This window comes from Pinus tabuliformis, chromosome 2_1 (genome assembly GCF_031772625.1).
Source record: "Pinus tabuliformis cultivar Carrire ecotype Pingquan chromosome 2_1, CPIR1, whole genome shotgun sequence".
NCBI classification, from domain to species: domain Eukaryota; kingdom Viridiplantae; phylum Streptophyta; class Pinopsida; order Pinales; family Pinaceae; genus Pinus; species Pinus tabuliformis.
In genome coordinates, this window is record NC_142299.1 from 76,524,866 (window position 1) to 76,542,127 (window position 17,262).

General features: G+C 38.0%; 1 protein-coding gene across 1 annotated transcript in view; it reads right to left on the bottom strand.

The window, feature by feature from the left end:
• Window positions 1–403: 403 nt before the first annotated feature.
• The window catches only part of NAR1 (ferredoxin hydrogenase), a 347,518-nt gene continuing 330,659 nt past the window's right edge, over window positions 404–17,262 (bottom strand). The window contains exon 11 of the mRNA XM_089402187.1: window positions 404–1,004. Coding sequence (XP_089258313.1) covers window positions 852–1,004 — 153 coding nt within the window. The 3' untranslated portion in view covers window positions 404–851. The remainder of the gene's footprint in view (window positions 1,005–17,262) is intronic.

Sequence of the window (17,262 nt, forward strand, 5' to 3'; positions counted from 1 at the left end):
CCCGTCTGGTTATGATAACATTTAGTCAAATATTCATCAACGCTATATCACAAGGGACAACTAAATATTCATCAGCAGCATACAACATTATCTTTATGTACTCTACATACATATATTCATGCATCAATTAATCTCTCTTCGTGCATCAACACTTGCCTTAGTTACCCTACATGAAAATTTCCATGCATCAATTGATCTATTTTTGTGCATCATGTATTGTGCTGTCGACACTCACCCGGTAGAATCAGCAACCACCTCCTGAATATTACAAGAAAAACCTGAGCACACGTATAAGCGCATGCAATGATTAACAGATTGAAACATGAAACATACGTCGAAAATATGTAACATACGTCGAAAATATGTAGGAGGGGCAACAACTTCCCGTTTTCAAGTCATAATCTGAAAGACATGTTCCATCATTTTATTTCTTAATAGACTTGCAATAAGTTGCCATTTAAACGCTTTTCATAAATATTCATAATGGCCACGCTAAAGAAGTCTTAAATAAAATCCCGAAGCAAACGCCTTAAAGAAAAACTTCAGAAGCTTTTCCATGCAATTGACAAACATAAAAGGAGGCTTCAACGAGATACTCTCTAATCTCCACTAGCTCTGTAAATGCAAGATTGTTGTCACTAATCCTCCGCAAAGATGATAATATTGTCAAAAATAGATGAATCAATGAAGTGAATGTTTCATACTAGCTAATATTACTATCATACACGTTGACAGGGAACAATACAATACATGACAAGATCCCCTGCCATGATCTTTACAGCCTCGTAACTACTGTTCTTACACAGACTTTTATTGCAGAGAGCTCCAACCCCCTAAACGTGAACGATGGTTTACCAATTACTTAGTTCCGAGGTTATACTTCTCTCGCGATGATGATATTTTGTATGAATGAACTTTACAGCCTCGTCTGAACCAGGTTTTCCCAGCCATTCTTCATATAAGCCTTTTACCAAGGGGTTTTCAAAAGGGTCCGCTACCAAAACCTGACAGAGTGTAAATATAGTTAGCCTCTGAAATCCATCCACAAGAGTACCATTCTTTCTAATCTATGCATGCATAATTTAAAAACACATTCATGTACATTGGAAATATACTATATAATTTAACGTCAGCGATGTCCTCAAATTTGTACAAAGATTACACGCAGACACTAATGTGCCTGCCGGCTAAAATTACATCTCAATGACAAGGAAAAATATTTCTTCAGTCCCCTAAAACATCCAAGAACAATGCGACGATATGATCCACGGATCAGGCTTATCAGATTATGTAAAGATAAAATAGTCGTAACAAATATAATTTAGACTTATAGAAACTTAAACTGCGTAGGGCATTGGTATGAGGAGAGGGTTGGCACTTACAAAAAATCCAACACAAGATTTCCTTATTGTCAGTAATCTAGCATGTAAAAATAATTCAAGAGTGTAAAAAATAGGAAGATTGGGCATATTTATTAACATCAACAAACAAAATAAACTAAAGAAATGATTAATCATGAGTTTGAAGTTAGCTCCAAATTAAACTATTCCCAACAGTTCCAAGAATAAAGTGAGATGGGAGATCACCCAAATCATCAACATAAATGTTGATATTTTTTCCAAACGGAAAAATCATTGTTGAGAATAGTGTTGCTGGGAGCAAGAGCCTTGGAGTTTCAATCTCCAAAAGATACCTAGAGCAAGGCATGCCTGAAGCGTTTTTTATATAATATATAGTTTTATAACTTAAATGCATACATTTAGAAGAGACATGCAAATGCCAGATTAGTTGCAGAAAATCTGATAAAAAAATAAATTGAAGAAAGAAAATCATTTATTTGTTATATTACATTTCTACTATGCCAGAAATGAAATCCATAACAGAATAATCATAGATTATTCACCATTTACTACACAGTGAACATTAATCAACCATCTCGCAATTCTAAGTTATAAAATCACCATAACCTCGAGTTTCAACATCTAACGGATAACATCAACCATGAAATGAATTAAACCATCTAACAAAATGACCTTAGGCTATGGACTTTGTTGTCTAGTTTCCACGAGCAACTTTTGCTCTAGATTCCCCTAACACGACACTAGATGTCTCACAATGAACATAGGATGGGCACCCACCAGGACCTACACAACCCCCATGCCATTGTGGCCATCCTACTCAATGCCGAAATTTTGCAATAAAATTTTGTCTTAAAAGGGTACTTACTAAGTTTCACATCAGTTCAATTTGAACCCAAGGAATTTTGTTTTATACTATGCCATTTGAGGTACCAAGTAGCCACCAAGACAATGCACCCACAAGATGAACCATGTGTAGTAATGAGGTAGCTAAGCTCATTACTAGCACATGATGTTGATATAAGTCATAAGGTCATTGTTACAGCAAAATTTAACACCTAGTGTGTGTTGAAGAATCTATGGCATCTAGGTTAGGATGAGATTCTTTTGACGATGATAACTATTTGTGAGGTACCTTTTACTTATTCTTATTAGCACAATCTTCTCTTATTATTATTATTGTGTGTTCTCTTACTTCATCAAACAGTTACCAAAAACAAAAGAGACAAGAACACAAGATGTTGTCTCTCAGCCAAAGCAAAACCTCTCTCCTAAAGAAGAAAACTTTTCTGCAAATTTCTCTTATTGAAGCTCAATTGACAAATGCCAAACCCTAGACCCTTGACAAGTAGATCCTCCAAGCACAAGACATAGTTTCTCTTTCTTTTGTCCTTTAATTGATACCTCCTTCTGTACTGCGCCCTGGCCTCTTCCTTCGCTCTTCTTCCGGCAATTGATGGCACTTTCTGCAGAAACCCTACGTCTCCTTAGAGACCTCTGTTTTGGTATCTTCCTTTCCTTATCAACCTCGCTTGGCAGTCTTCCTTCTCCTTGATACTTAGACTAGAGAATGAGGCTTTTTTGGGGTATATCCTCTTAACCTTACCGCAGCTCTAGTTTCTTCGCATGTGTCGCTAATCTAGGGCTTGAAATAGACCCTTTTACTTGCTCTCTTTCTTCGCTTTAGGTGGGACCTACTTCGCTTGAGATAGAGGCCTATTAGGAGCCTCTTCTTAGCCCAATCAAACTTTATTATATTGTTGCACTTATGAATCTGATGTGGCCGCAGAAATACCTTTCTTCCTTCGCACGTGTGACAGAATTTGGACCCAAAACAGTCCTTCAAAACTCGGATTCCTTTCTCTCCTTCGCTAGCCTAGAAGCAAATTCTTGCTCTTCTTTGCATCTCCTTCTTGACTCTCTTTCTCACTGATTTCAGAGATCACTTGATCCTTTTGTGAGGTCGAATTGCCCTATATATAGGAGTTTGTCCATCCTATTTGGGCCGACTTGAGCTAGTGAGGCCAACTTGACTATAAGTGCACTAAAATTTCATTCTTTGAGCCGACATGAAGAGAAGACTTGTCTTTGCTTTGGAGGATCACCTTTGACATATTTCTTTGACTCTAGTACATAGATTTACAAAGTGTAATATGCCCACATGGGTCTTCAACGATTACATTGACTCTTTGACTTTCCCAGAAGCACTTAAACATGTGCTTGACCTATCAAATGGGCAAGAAACCCATTCTTGATAATTACAAAAATAATAATTCTTTTCTTTTACTAGTACACTTTCTTCAACACTCCCTCTTAACTAGGGAGGTATTCATTCATCACTTTACAAGGTGTTTGTACATTTTCAATCTGCAGAATTCACATAAAATCAGATTAGCAATCCATCTGTTATAGCATCATAGTAAACAACATTGCTTTCACAGCAAGGCCTTGACTGACAACTCTATCTCTCATTAGATTAGAGCACAATGTTGGTGAGACCAATGACTATAGACACCTTCATCATTGTCTCTCAAGGTACATACCCAGCCAAGTGTTCACTGACTATGACCTTCTAGGACTATTCTTTTCTTGGGTTCCCAACCCTCAAAGAATATCGGTCCTCTTACCTATTCTTATCTTGGATTCCCTACACATCCTCAAAGAGCATCAGATGCCAAATGATTACCCAATCCTCCATTCTTTCTTCCCAAATGAAGACAAGAATGTTGTGTCTATCTCTCCCTCTCATCTAGGGAAGATATCCCCATTCCTGTAAAGGAATGTACCCAAGTTTCCTTTTACCAGGAACTTGCCCCAGCTCCCTCTTAATTAGGGACTTGTCAGAGCTCCCTCTTCAACTAGGGACTCTCCTTTTCCTCAACAACTTCTTTTTGTGGGTCCTTCCGCTGCTTGATCAATTTCTTTCCTTGATGTCATGAGATTCAGTGGAACTTCTTCCTTGTAAGGCATTAGCCATCCATCACTTTCCTTCTTGGTTCGTCATATCATTCTTCCCTTCATGAAAAGTAGCTTACTTGATACATATCTGGAACCTTCTTCATATGGCTACTTCTTTCTCATCATGCTCCTTTCTGAAATTTCCATCTATTGATTTGTGTAGCTTGGGAAGTACTCCAAGCCCAAGGGTTCAGGGCTTGGAGGACAAAGCGCCACAAGGGCAACTTGTGGGCTTGGAACCCAAGTATGGGTTTTTGGCACCCATCGAGATTTGGGACAAAACATTGATGGATTTACGACATGTGATGGACGAGAATGATAGTGCTTGGAAAGATGATTCCAACACAATGAAAATCGCCTGAATCCGAGTTGTCGTTAGAGAGATATGAATTTTTGAAATTGACTAGTAATTATTGGTTGTCAAGTAGGCCGACTTGAGAGCCAATGAACGTGTCACTTCAAATATGACGTTGAGCACTTATTTAAGGTATATATAGAAGGTGATATGAGGACGATAAAGGCATCCATTTTGTGTGCAACACTCATACAATAAGAGCTCTGAAATTGCAGGAGGTCATAGCAAAGAGGAGACAAGACATCGTGGGTTTTGAGGTTTGTTTCAGGGCTATTTTGAGGACCGAGCTACTGTGAGGGGAGGCCAAGGCAGCTACCTAGAGAGCCGAGGCAAGAGAAGGTTGTTTCAACCTGCATAGAAGGATCTTGGGTGCATAAATCTTGGAGGAAGTGCAGTGTATGCTGCTGTAGGTAGGCCGCAGGCCCTACCTCATCTTTGGAGGGCAACGCAGAGTTGTTTAAGGGTTGTCTACGCTTAGGCCAATAGCTAAGGGTGCCAGCGTTTCTCCAAGACCATGCCGCAGTCAAGGAGGGTTGTTTTGGTGGCTGATTGGGAGCTATTACAGAAGCTAAATGTGCCCTAACCAGTCACAGATATAATAGCAGTAATGCATACTTGGACAGTAGTGTTGATGAGTGTTGGATTCATGTTTTTGGGTCAGGTTGGATCAGACTATAGAGCAACGTGTTCGAGCCAATTGGAAGACATTCCAGGGAGGGAAGGTGTCTTCCCAAGAGAAGATTCAGTAGCGAAGTATTAGGTGTCATAGAGTTTGTTGGAGGGCAGCGAGTTGGCTACCCAAAGTAGCCCTAGACTAGCTATCTTGAAGGAAGAAGAGCAGCTGAAGGTTGGGTGAAGATCAGTGCTGAAGTGCAACACTTTGATGGATGAAAGTTGTTGCTAGCGTGGCAAATTGGAGCTCGGGAATTAGGCCTACCCAAAGAGCAGTTGATGAGCCTGTGTTCATTGTAGCAGAAGTGACTTGCAACAGTGATAGGAGGCAGCCCTCCTAGAGTCTCGATGTGTACATGCCTTGATGGACTAAGGCACTACTAACGACCAATACGGGTGTGACGGACTGGCAGGACAAGATACGTAATAGAAGTGTTGCAGCCAAGTTTGACATTGTATCTTGTAATCATAGACTGTTGTATTTATCAGATTTGGATTAATATAACGAAGAGTGATGATTGTACAATTTTTTTTGAAACTGTGCATATGTGATTTACTACTTTATATTTCCGTTGTGCAAAGTAGTTTATGGTTGAGATTCTTGGTTTGGTAGCGTAAGTGATTTTTTGACTCTAATCTAGACCCAAGGTCGTGGAAATTCAACATGGTATCAGAGCGTGTCTGTGAAGCGAACAAAGTTCCTTCTAAAGATTAATTACTCCAAAAGACTTGGAATGTCAAGATATCCATGAGGATACAAATAATATATATTGAATATGTGAATAAGAATGAGAATAAGAATGATGATGATAATGAATTACAAATGAGAACGAGAGGCTTGCTTATATACCAAGCAAGTGTCTCTTCATGAAGAGTCATGTCCTATTAGAAATGCCTCTTCAACCTAATTACTAGCTTAACTAACAATTATTTATGATTATTATCTTTTACATTATATTTATATTATTTATATATTTTATTTGTTACATTGCCTTCTTCCTCAAAAAGCTTTGTCCTCAAAGCTTGTCGATGAAAAAGGCTTGATCTCTTTTCCAGCTTCGAACGTCTTTCTTTCTCGAAATAGTCATTCTCGTTGATACAAGTTGATCTGATCTTCTTAGTGACAAACAAAATTGTCACACTGAGAAAGGATCAGACCATCCCAGATTAATTTTTTGTATAGTACTCTGATCACTCAAATTTTGTAACGACTTGTTAGCATAACACTGGATTGATTTTACGTCATTATTATCTGGAACATCAGTTTGTTGTTTCGATTCTGACTGGTTCGAATATGTAGCAAAAAGCTTCAATTATGACAGCAACGAGGTTGATGATAGGTTGATAGCCAAAGGCTTGGTGATCAACCAACGTGGCTCTGATACCAAATGAAGCGAACAAAGTTCCTTCTAAAGATTAATTACTCCAAAAGACTTGGAATGTCAAGATATCCATGAGGATACAAATAATATATATTGAATATGTGAATAAGAATGATGATGATAATGAATTACAAATGAGAACGAGAGGCATGCTTATATACCAAGCGTCTCTTCATGAAGAGTCGTGTCCTATTAGACATGCCTCTTCAACCTAATTACTAGCTTAACTAACTATTATTTATGATTATTATCTTTTACATTATATTTATATTATTTATATATTTTATTCGTTACAATTTGACCTACCTTTGGAAGTGAGTAAATCAGAGTTGAGCACAGTGAAGTACAGTGTGAGAGGGAGTTGGTCACATTGTGAGTGAAGGGTTCACTACAATGTCGAAGTTGCAGGCAGGTATCCAATATGAGGATAGATTGGACGGGTTGTCCAACTATAGTCCATCGAAGGAAAGGATCAAGTTGATCTTGCAAATCAACAGGATTTCGAATTTTGCCGAGAAAGAGATCAAGAAGCCAACTGACCCTAAGGAGCTGGAAATATGGGAAGATTTGGATGCGAGGGCGAGATTGATCATCCTTGATGGTGTGAGGGATGCTCTAATACCTCATTTGTCTGGGAAGAACACCGCACATGAGATGTGGATGTCTCTTCAGAATTTGTTCCAGAATAAGAACGAGAATTGGGTATTGGTACTGGAGGATAAGTTGAAGTCCACCAAGATGTTAAAGGGTGAAAGTGTGACCTCGTACCTGATGAGATTGTCTCAAGTCAAAGATGAGCTTGCTTCCATCCATGTGACTGTCTCAGATGGAGATATGGTAAGGATTACCTTGAAAGGGTTCACCAAGGAATGGAAGCCCTTCATCAAAGGAATCGTTGCCAAGGAGAAGCTATCAGACTGGGATAGGCTATGGGATGACTTCATTCAAGAAGAGTTGCAAGACGAGGATCTTCAGCCGAAACAGAAAGCTTCAGATGATGACGTGGCACTTGCATCACGAACGAAGGGTAAGCACAAGAAGGACTTAAGTAAATTCAAGTGTTTCAACTATGGCGAGATAGGTCATTTTTCGTCGAAATATCCGAAGAAAAAGGCAAATGATGACAAAAGAAAAGGGAAGCAGGCCACCCTTATTGCCATAAAGCAGAGATGCATGAGCTCACTAGAAGATTGGAAGACGAAAAGGAGGATTTTGCTATGATTTCTCATTTCTCGCAAAGTAGCATCAAAAAGGATGGATGGTATGTGGACAGTGGTGCGACAAAGCATATGACAAGGTCACAAGATATTTTTGAGACTCTAACTGGATGGGACTCGAAGTTGCACATGGTGTTGGGCAACAAGAGTCAGTTGTAGATCAAAGGATCGGGTGTGGTGCCATTCAGGATGGAGATAGGGCATATGATACGAGTTCAAGATGTACTGTTTGTACTAGAACTCAGATATAATGTGCTCTATGTCTCAATGGTGGAGAAGAAGGGGTTTGAGGTCTTGTTCCAAGATGGGAAGGCAAGACTCAACCTCAAAGGCTCTAAGTCCGATGGGATTGTGCTTGGAGTTACAGAGCATGGTCTCTACAGGTTGATGGGCAAGCTTGTGGATCATGGAAAGAAGCAGGTGGAGCAGGTACAAGTTCCAGAGAAGTAGGAGCAGGTGCAGGTGCAAGCTTCGAAAGAGAAGGTACAGGTTCTTGAGTAGAAGGTACACTTTCCCGAGAAGGTCCAAGTTCCAGAGACTTAGAGGGAGTCTAGTTCAAGAGGGAGCTTGCAGATTCAAAAAGAGACTCTGCAACCCAAGAAGAGCACATGGTCAGTGGTGAGCAAGGGTGCTCCTACAACTGTCAAGAAGGAATCATGGAAAGAGCGGATAAGAAGATAAGAATATAAGAAGAAGAAGCAGGTTGCTTCTAGCAGTGACAACGACACTTCCAAGAAGAGCGTAGTTCACCGTACAGGGATTGTTGTGATTGTGAGTGCCAAGAGTTGGGCAAGTCTTGCGAGCATTGATGATGATGACAAGATACTTCCTAGTCTTGGAAGTACCTCCCTTGCTAAGAGGGAGTGTTGATTTGTCTAGCTTGGGAGGTACTCCAGGCCCCAGGGTTCAGGGTTTGGAGGACAAAGCACCACAAGGGCAGCTTGTGGGCTTGGAACCCAAGTATGCGGTTTTGGCACCCATCAAGATTTGGGACAAAACATTGATGGATTTACGACATGTGATGGATGAGGATGATATTGCTTGGAAAGATGATTCCAACGCAACGAAAATCGTCTGAATCCGAGTTGTCGTTAGAGACATATGAATTTTTGAAGTTGACTAGTAATTATTGGTTTTCAAGTAGGCCAACTTGAGAGCCAATGGATGTGTCACTTCAAATGTGATGTTGAGCACTTCTTTATGGTATATAAAGAAGGTGATATTAGGACGATAAAGGCATCTATTTTGTGTGCAACACTCATACAAAAAGAGCTATGAAATTGCAGGAGGTCGCAGCAAAGAGGAGACAAGACAATGTGGGTTTTGGAGGTCTGTTTCAGGGTTATTTTCAGGACCGAGTTGTTGTGAGGGGAGGTCGAGGCAGCTCCCTAGAGGGATGGGGCAAAAGAAGGTTGTTTCAACCTGCGTAGAAGGATCTTGGGTGCATAAATCTTGGAGGAAGCGCAGCGTATGCTGTTGTAGGTAGGCCGCAAGCCCGACCTCATCTTTGGATGGCAACGTGGAGTTGTTTAAGGGTTGTCTACGCTTAGGACAATAGCTAAAGGTGCCAACATTTCTCCAAGACCAAGCTACAGTCAAGGACGGTTGTTTTGGTGGCTGATTAAGGGCTATTACAGTAGCTAAATGTGCCCTAACCAGTCACAAATATAACAACAATAACGCACACTTGGATAGTAGTGTTCAGCATATTGCATTTGTAACAGTTCGGGGGTTCTTTCCACATACCATGGGTTGTGCCGACCCGATATATATATATATATATATAGATATATATCTCTATATATATATATATATATATATATATCACCGATTGCCGACGTCGATCATCGCATATCGCAATTGGCTCCGCTTGGGGTCCCGACATCACATGCAGGCCTATCTTCGATGTGATATATCGGAGATGGCTAATCAGGGGTTCTTTCCAACCTTGCGTTAAGTCCTCCTTTTAACCCTTCAGATGTGATTTTCCCATATAAGGCCTTAAACCCATTTTTATAAGAATTTGCCTCCTTTTCAAACGACAATGGGCAACTTCTTTTTGCGATAACTTCTACATCTGAATTTCATTATAGCCCATTCAAATTGCAGTAGATTCAGAATGAAAAGATCTATGCAATGGAACTATTTCCAAGAGCATCCTTGGACTTTCATTTTCCTCTGTGAGGAACATTTTTAGACTTAGAAGTCTAAGTTAGATCCATTTTGGATCATCAAATTAGGGCTTGTAGTGAATTAAGAGTAAATTCAAGATTCAAGTTCCACTGACCTATGGGTCAATCTAAAGGCTAGGGTTAGTCTAAGGAGTCTCAAAATAGGTTACCCAAACACACCAAATCGAAAAAGACTAAAGGCTGCTACAAACTAGTATTTTAAACAATGTTGTAGGAACCCTCATTTAAATATGGGACACTTATCATATGAGCTTATTGAGTGCTTCCAACCCTAAAGGGAGGAACAATTCTCAATAAAAACCTTTCAAATGATAGGTGTAAGTGATAGGTGTTATGGCTTGGAGTTTACTTCATGAAATGTGTCATAATCTTATACTAGGTTATGAAAAACCATTGTTCATGAGCCCTATTACCCATTAAAATGGGTAACCCTATAGGTGAAAAAAATCTCTCTCCTCTTGTATTAGCCAGCTAGCCAACAACCCTACACCCTACACACTTGCTCATTGATGATGATATGCCATTTCCTCCGCCATCTACACCAATCATACACTTCTAATCATTTGGCATTCCTCTTGGATGAAGGTGGACTACCACTCAATAGATAGTTTGATCATTTTGCAATCGAGTGCTTTTACTTAATGTTTTGGGCATTTAATATGTATAAAGGAATGACCTAGATGATTGAACGATCTTTACTGTAACCTTGTTTTCTCACTTTACAAGGGGGGTTAATCTTTAGCCTTAGTTCAGTGAGACATCTACTGAGGCCTTAGGGTTATAGGAAGGACACTACATGGAAAGCTTGAATTGAAATAGTGTCTCCATTCTCCTTTAACATACTTAACATTTTCCGTGTCACATTATCTCCTCTTATATCATCTCCATTCTTCGAGTCAACTATCATTGGAACAATGGGATTTGGCACTCTCTTATCCACATCATTGTGTCCGGCCAAAAAAACATTTCCCTGGAGGTTGATGTAACTAAAAGAATGAAAAAACATAAGATGGCTACAACAAAAGAAAAAGAAAATTTAAACTGCGAAAGATGGCTAATACATAAGTTAACACGTGGGCAAAAGCCTAGCATGAGATCTACCTTCCTCATTAGCCGTCACCTGGTTCTTGAACACTTGATGCTCCATCTCATTATAAGGAACCCTTGCATGTCCCAACCTTGATGAGTGAGAAATTGTCTCATCTTAACAAGTAAAACAAACACTACATCATAAAGAGCAAGCTTGATCCTAAATCATTGTCAAAAAGAAGTACAAGGTTCACTAGAGGGGTGGAAAAGCAAGGCGAGAAGGGTAACTCATGCCTCCATGATTTCTCCCTCCATTGCATTTATACACTTAGGATGTGGGCTCCCATTAGCTTGTGTCGTAACCTAGAAACTTGGCCATGAAGTCTTTCCCCTCCATTGCCACTTGTACTAACGCCTATGGATCAGATTGAAGGTTTGACCTTGGAAATTTTGCCACCCCATAGAGGTTGGAAACACCTAATACAGTTGCCTATTTAGCCACTCCTACAAAGGTAGGGAACACTTTTACGCCACTTGGTCTAGTTAGATATTTGAAGGTGATCCTGAATTGAAGTATTACTATGCCATTTGTCGGAAAAACTGAGAGGGAGGGTGAATCAGTGTTTCTTTTACAATTGTGACTTTACTAGTTTAGATCACTTATAAACAGAACACAAAATGAAAAATATAGAATAAATAATTTTATTAATAAAAAATAACGAGGACTCCAATCCTCTTCTTTACAATAAATTAAGTTCAATAATGTTTAGGTCTCCAACCCTAGATGACGACAACAATCTTTCAATCCACCAGGCTCCAATCTATACTCTGTTAAGCACCAACTTGGACTTCAAGAGGCTCCAACCTCTAGGGCTCCAACCTTGTCTTCTTGAGGACTCCTATCTTCTAGGGCACCAACCCTCTCTTCTGGCAAAGGCTTCAACCTAATCTTTTTTAGGGCACCTATCCTCTAGGGCACCAACCCTCTCAATCTGCTTCGGCTCTCAAATGTATGCTGAATGGTTCTTCAAGGCCTCCTAAAAACTTTTGCAACAAGCCTCGACAATATCATCAAATTATCCTTCAACAAATGCCCCTGCGTAGCTCATCAATGACAATTTTATGATTCTCAGAAGGTGTCTCCACAACTCTGCATCTCACCCTAACAATATTCTTCAAGGTCTCATCATGAGGACTTCCACTAATGTATTAAGGTCTCCAAAACTCCCTTCAAGATCAACTTCAAGAGTCTTCAATAGGTTTTCAACAATGCTTGCATATGTCTCAATGAGCTGCTCTAAGAGTGTCCATACAATATTCCTCAATGTATGCTCCAACTGATCTCCAACTAGCCCAAGTATTCAAGGATGCCTGCTTTAAGGTTTCTTCAGTAGGTCCTAGATTAGCTACAAGTCACAGGTCTGAACTACAATGTAACGACTTCAAAATAAACTTCAAAGTATCCTCAAGGCTTGCTCCAACAAGGAGTCTATGCTAGCTCAACAAAGTCTTTTGTAAGATTTGTTCTTCAACAATCTTCAAGTGCACTTTCACGGGCAGCTACAAAATGTCTTCAAGATTGCCTTTAAGTCAGCTTCAACTGCTCCTTTTTTTCTGCTATACTTTTGCTTCAATGATATAACAAGGAAATTCAATAATCTGTCTTGATGTTAACACACTATCCTTCAAATGATACCTGATAGGCTGCTTCTCAAGAGATCCCCACGCCGCCAATCATGTGTTATAGGACCAAACTGCTAAGACATACAGATACAATAAGTAATGTTACCAAGATATACCACAGTCCACTGTTTTTCCTATAGTTACAGGTTCGTAGTGAGCTGCTAGAATTTGATGCAAGACAATAGCCTTAGGTTTGAGCTTCAACAGATCCAAGATACTTGTTTGAAGTTACATGCCACAGGCCTGAAGTATTGGACATCCACTGGTCCGATTTATAGGCTCGGGTCTGAATTATTACAGATCTGAAAATTTTCAGAACTTCTCTACAGGTTCAAATTATTCTCTTCCTCAGATCGTGGTCACAAAGTAATTGTAATTAAAAAAGAAAAAAGAAAAAAAATCAACTCTCGTTCTTCTTAGCCACTTTTAGCACAGTAAAACAAGGTCTTATCTCTGAAATCCGAGCTCTGTTATATCAAGGTTGACACAAGTGCGAGTTCTGAATTAGGGTCTCCACAATCCACGCCCTATGCATCAGGCCAAAATTCAGATGCCACAGGTCCGATCATACACGTTCAGAGATTAAATGCCACTAAACTACAGGTCTTCTATAAGTAAGATTCTTCAGGAACCGATCTTTAATCTGAAAAGGAGGTGATAACAAGCTTCAAAAACTTTTGTCCAGAGGTTCGAATAGTTCAGAATTAAAACCAACCAATAGTCCATCAATTTTTGTTCTTCTAACTCCTCTTAGATACAAATTTCCTTTTATGCTTGACGAATTGATCTGCACTATCTTGATTTTCTTCGTTGATTTGATCCTTTTTCTGCACCAAAATGATGCCCGAATGGAAGGAGCATAGGCTCCTATTTATACTAGTTTTCCATAATGAAAGGACACGTTTGTTGGAGGGGTTGCATTAGAGCATACTCAAGTCGGCTTGTTAGTTTGTCAACTTTTGGCATATTCTGATTTTAAAATTTGATTTCTCTTCAACAGTAGGGAATCAGGACGCATGTGAATACTCATTGGAAAGCTTATGACCTCCTCTATAAGCTGATGTAGTCCTTTTCCATGAACTAATCTCCATTGTTGGCAATTTAATTTTTCTTTCAACATCTACATATTTTTCATACAGCCCTAGTTAAAGAATTTATTTTATGGAATTAGGGCATCAAGTGGGTTAGGGTTTTTCCACTATTTTGACATGCTTGGACAATTTTTTTATGGCTACATCTAGGGTTGCTTATGCCAAGACATATTCTTCAATAATTTTGGAGTTTGCCAATCAACCTTTTGCCATCCAGCCTTTGTCATACACATGGGTCATGTTTCAACATATTAAGGCTAGGGGAACATGTAGGCATACCATTATCTAGGGCTTCATCCATTTATACATTGCTTAGGTCAACTTAGGCTTTCATGCATATTAGAGTTTCACCATATGAATATTAGGGCAGGCACCTAGGGTTTCTTCACAATGTTAGGGTTTCCCCTTAGGGTTCTTTAACAAGCAAAGGGTTTGCCAACAAGGCTAGGGTTTCGTCTTCTTCAACAATGCACCCAAGTTGCCATCTAATTGACATCAATGAAAACTTTATCCAACACCCTTAACACTTAAGTATAGTCCACTTAGATGCATTTATGATCTTAGTCTCTAATGAATGGTTGTTGTAACGAACAAAGTTTGTACTCACAAGTTTAATAGGTACTTGGAAAATGAAGACGTCCATTGAGGATATATATATATATATATATATATATATAGATATATATATATATATATATATATATATATATATATAATGGATGAACAAGAATATGATGATATGATTACAAATGAGGGCCCACTTTTATACCTATGCAAGTGTCCCTTCATGAATGGTCATGTTTTGAAAGACATGTCTCTCCCATACTAATCATTAGTTAATTAATCATTATTATCATTATTATTATTATTATACAACATCGCCTTCTACAGAAAGCCTTGTCCTCAAAGCTTATTGCTAATAGTATGTGTCATCTATTTCTTTGTCTTGTAATCTATTCATATCTTTCGGACTTCTTCGAGTTATAATCTTCGATGATACAAGATGATAGGATCCTCTGAGTGATAAACAAAATTGTCGAACTGAAATGGGATTTGACCATCCTAAATCAATCTATTGTGGAGTCTTGCAATTATTTTATAGCTGAGATAAGATGTTATCATAACACTGGATTTTGTTGTCATCAATATCATTCGAAACATAAGTCTGTTGTCTTTGTTCTGAGTGATACAAATACATGGAATGATTGAGATGTTTGCTCTCGTGATTCAGATGTCGATAAGGAGTTCTTGTGATTTTATTTTCCCTTATCATGTGTGTGGCAATTTCCTAATTTATCTCAAGTACTGATGTTGTTAGGTTGGTTACAGAACCTTCACTTGGATTTTTCATCATCTGGAGATTTTGATGCTTCTTTTGTGATAAGTTATTCAATTTTGTTTTTCAATGATTCCTTATCATCTTTAAGTTTCTTAATTTGAGTAAGCAGATTTTGATTTTGATTTTTTAAACGTGAAAGTTCTTCAGCGTCTGATTCAACTTCATTTTGACGCTCAATCTTCTCATTTTTTAAATCTCTGATTTGTTATAATAACTTTTGATTAAGGTTTTTTTAAGCTCAAACTTTCTTCTTCTTTCTCTAATAGACTCTCGTTGAGTTTCTTCTCAAAACCTTCATTTCATTGTTCTAATTTGTGCTTCGTAGTTTACACTTTTTGACTTGTGCAAGTAGTTTCTAACTATGATCCTTCAAATGAGACTTTCTTCGTTTTTATTCGATATGACTTCTTCTAGCTCTTTCTGTTTCTTTGATTTTTTTATTCTCTTAAAGCAGCAGTTTCAAAATATCCTTGAAAGTGTTTTGATGAAGACAATATCGATTAAAACTCCATTGTCATGTCCTAGAATGTGACCATCTTCTTCTTATAAGGGAACATTAGATATTTTTTCTCCACGTTTAAAAGGAACATACCCAATTCTTTAAACCAAGGCAACCCAAAAATTATGTCAATCTCTTCGTTAAACATAGTTGCTACACCAAATTGAGATACACACTCATATTCATCAATTATTACTTGCAAGTTTTTAATTTTGTATTATGCTTTGAAATAAGAGGCTTCTTTATTCTCAATTATATCTGATCCTGGAATTAGTAATTGATTTGCTAAATTAAAATTAATGTAATTTTCCTCATGGTACTCATTAATAATTATATTAATATCATTTCCTTCAATATTCCCTTTTTAATGTGCATAATTAATAACATGAGAAAATTCCACCTTTACAAGAGAATTTTCCTTCCATCATTTTATTAAAAATGATTTTAGGTGTTTGACAAGTAAATATTGTTAAAGTCTTCAAACGATCTTTTACCTTAGTGCCAAGGAATACACTCTTTTTCCTTTCAAAGTTTTATATTTTAAATTAGGTATTATTTTTTTAATACCCGTTGAATTGTAGCCTGGAAATTTTAATTATCGAACTTTAAAAATATCCTTGTATCTTCATGGGTTTTTTTTTTAAATATACTTTTATGGATAAGGTATCTATTTTCTTAATTAACTTACTCTCTCAAGTTACCACTTTCTATACTTTTACAGATAATGTATCTATTTTTTTAATTAACTTACACTTTAAAGATACCACTTTCTATACTTATAAAGTAACACCTCACCAATCTTTTCCCAATAAAAAGTATTTTAATATGTTATATTATTTATAATACTCTTTTTCCATGAAAAGCACTTTTATATTCACTTAAGAATATAATAATTACTTACCTCTTTAATATGCTTATATTTAAAAACCTCAATAATTTTCATAATACTTTATTACTACTTCACTTAATTCTAACTTTAATATGAATTTTAAGGCATGCATTTTTTTTTCTTTTCGGGACTCGTCATGCCTTCTCTCTAAAATCATGGTGACGTTTCATATGGCACGTGATTGTATAGAATTGTACGACGAACCACTCGTTTTTACAGGTACCAAGTACAGATCGTATGGCACTGCAACAGCAACAAGGAATGCACGCTAGTGGTTGGACATATGGCGGCAATGTTTTTTTTGTTCGTAGTCTAACCAGACTGCTTTTTTGCCCTGAAAATCATGGAAATTCCAGTAAGATTTTGATAAAATCCGAAAGGGATTTTTGAAAATCTAGGTTACAACTGTCAAACTTCAAGGTCTTGGGTGCCTGCGAGGTTTTTGATGGTGTTGAATCCATTTCCGCCATCAAAAACATGATTCGAACACTGCAAGTGCAAGATTTTTTGGAATATTTTTGCCTGGATTTCAGCCACTTTTGGCCATCTGGGCAATTCCTCTGCCTTGGTAGACACTTTCATTTTTTTTTTGGCAGGT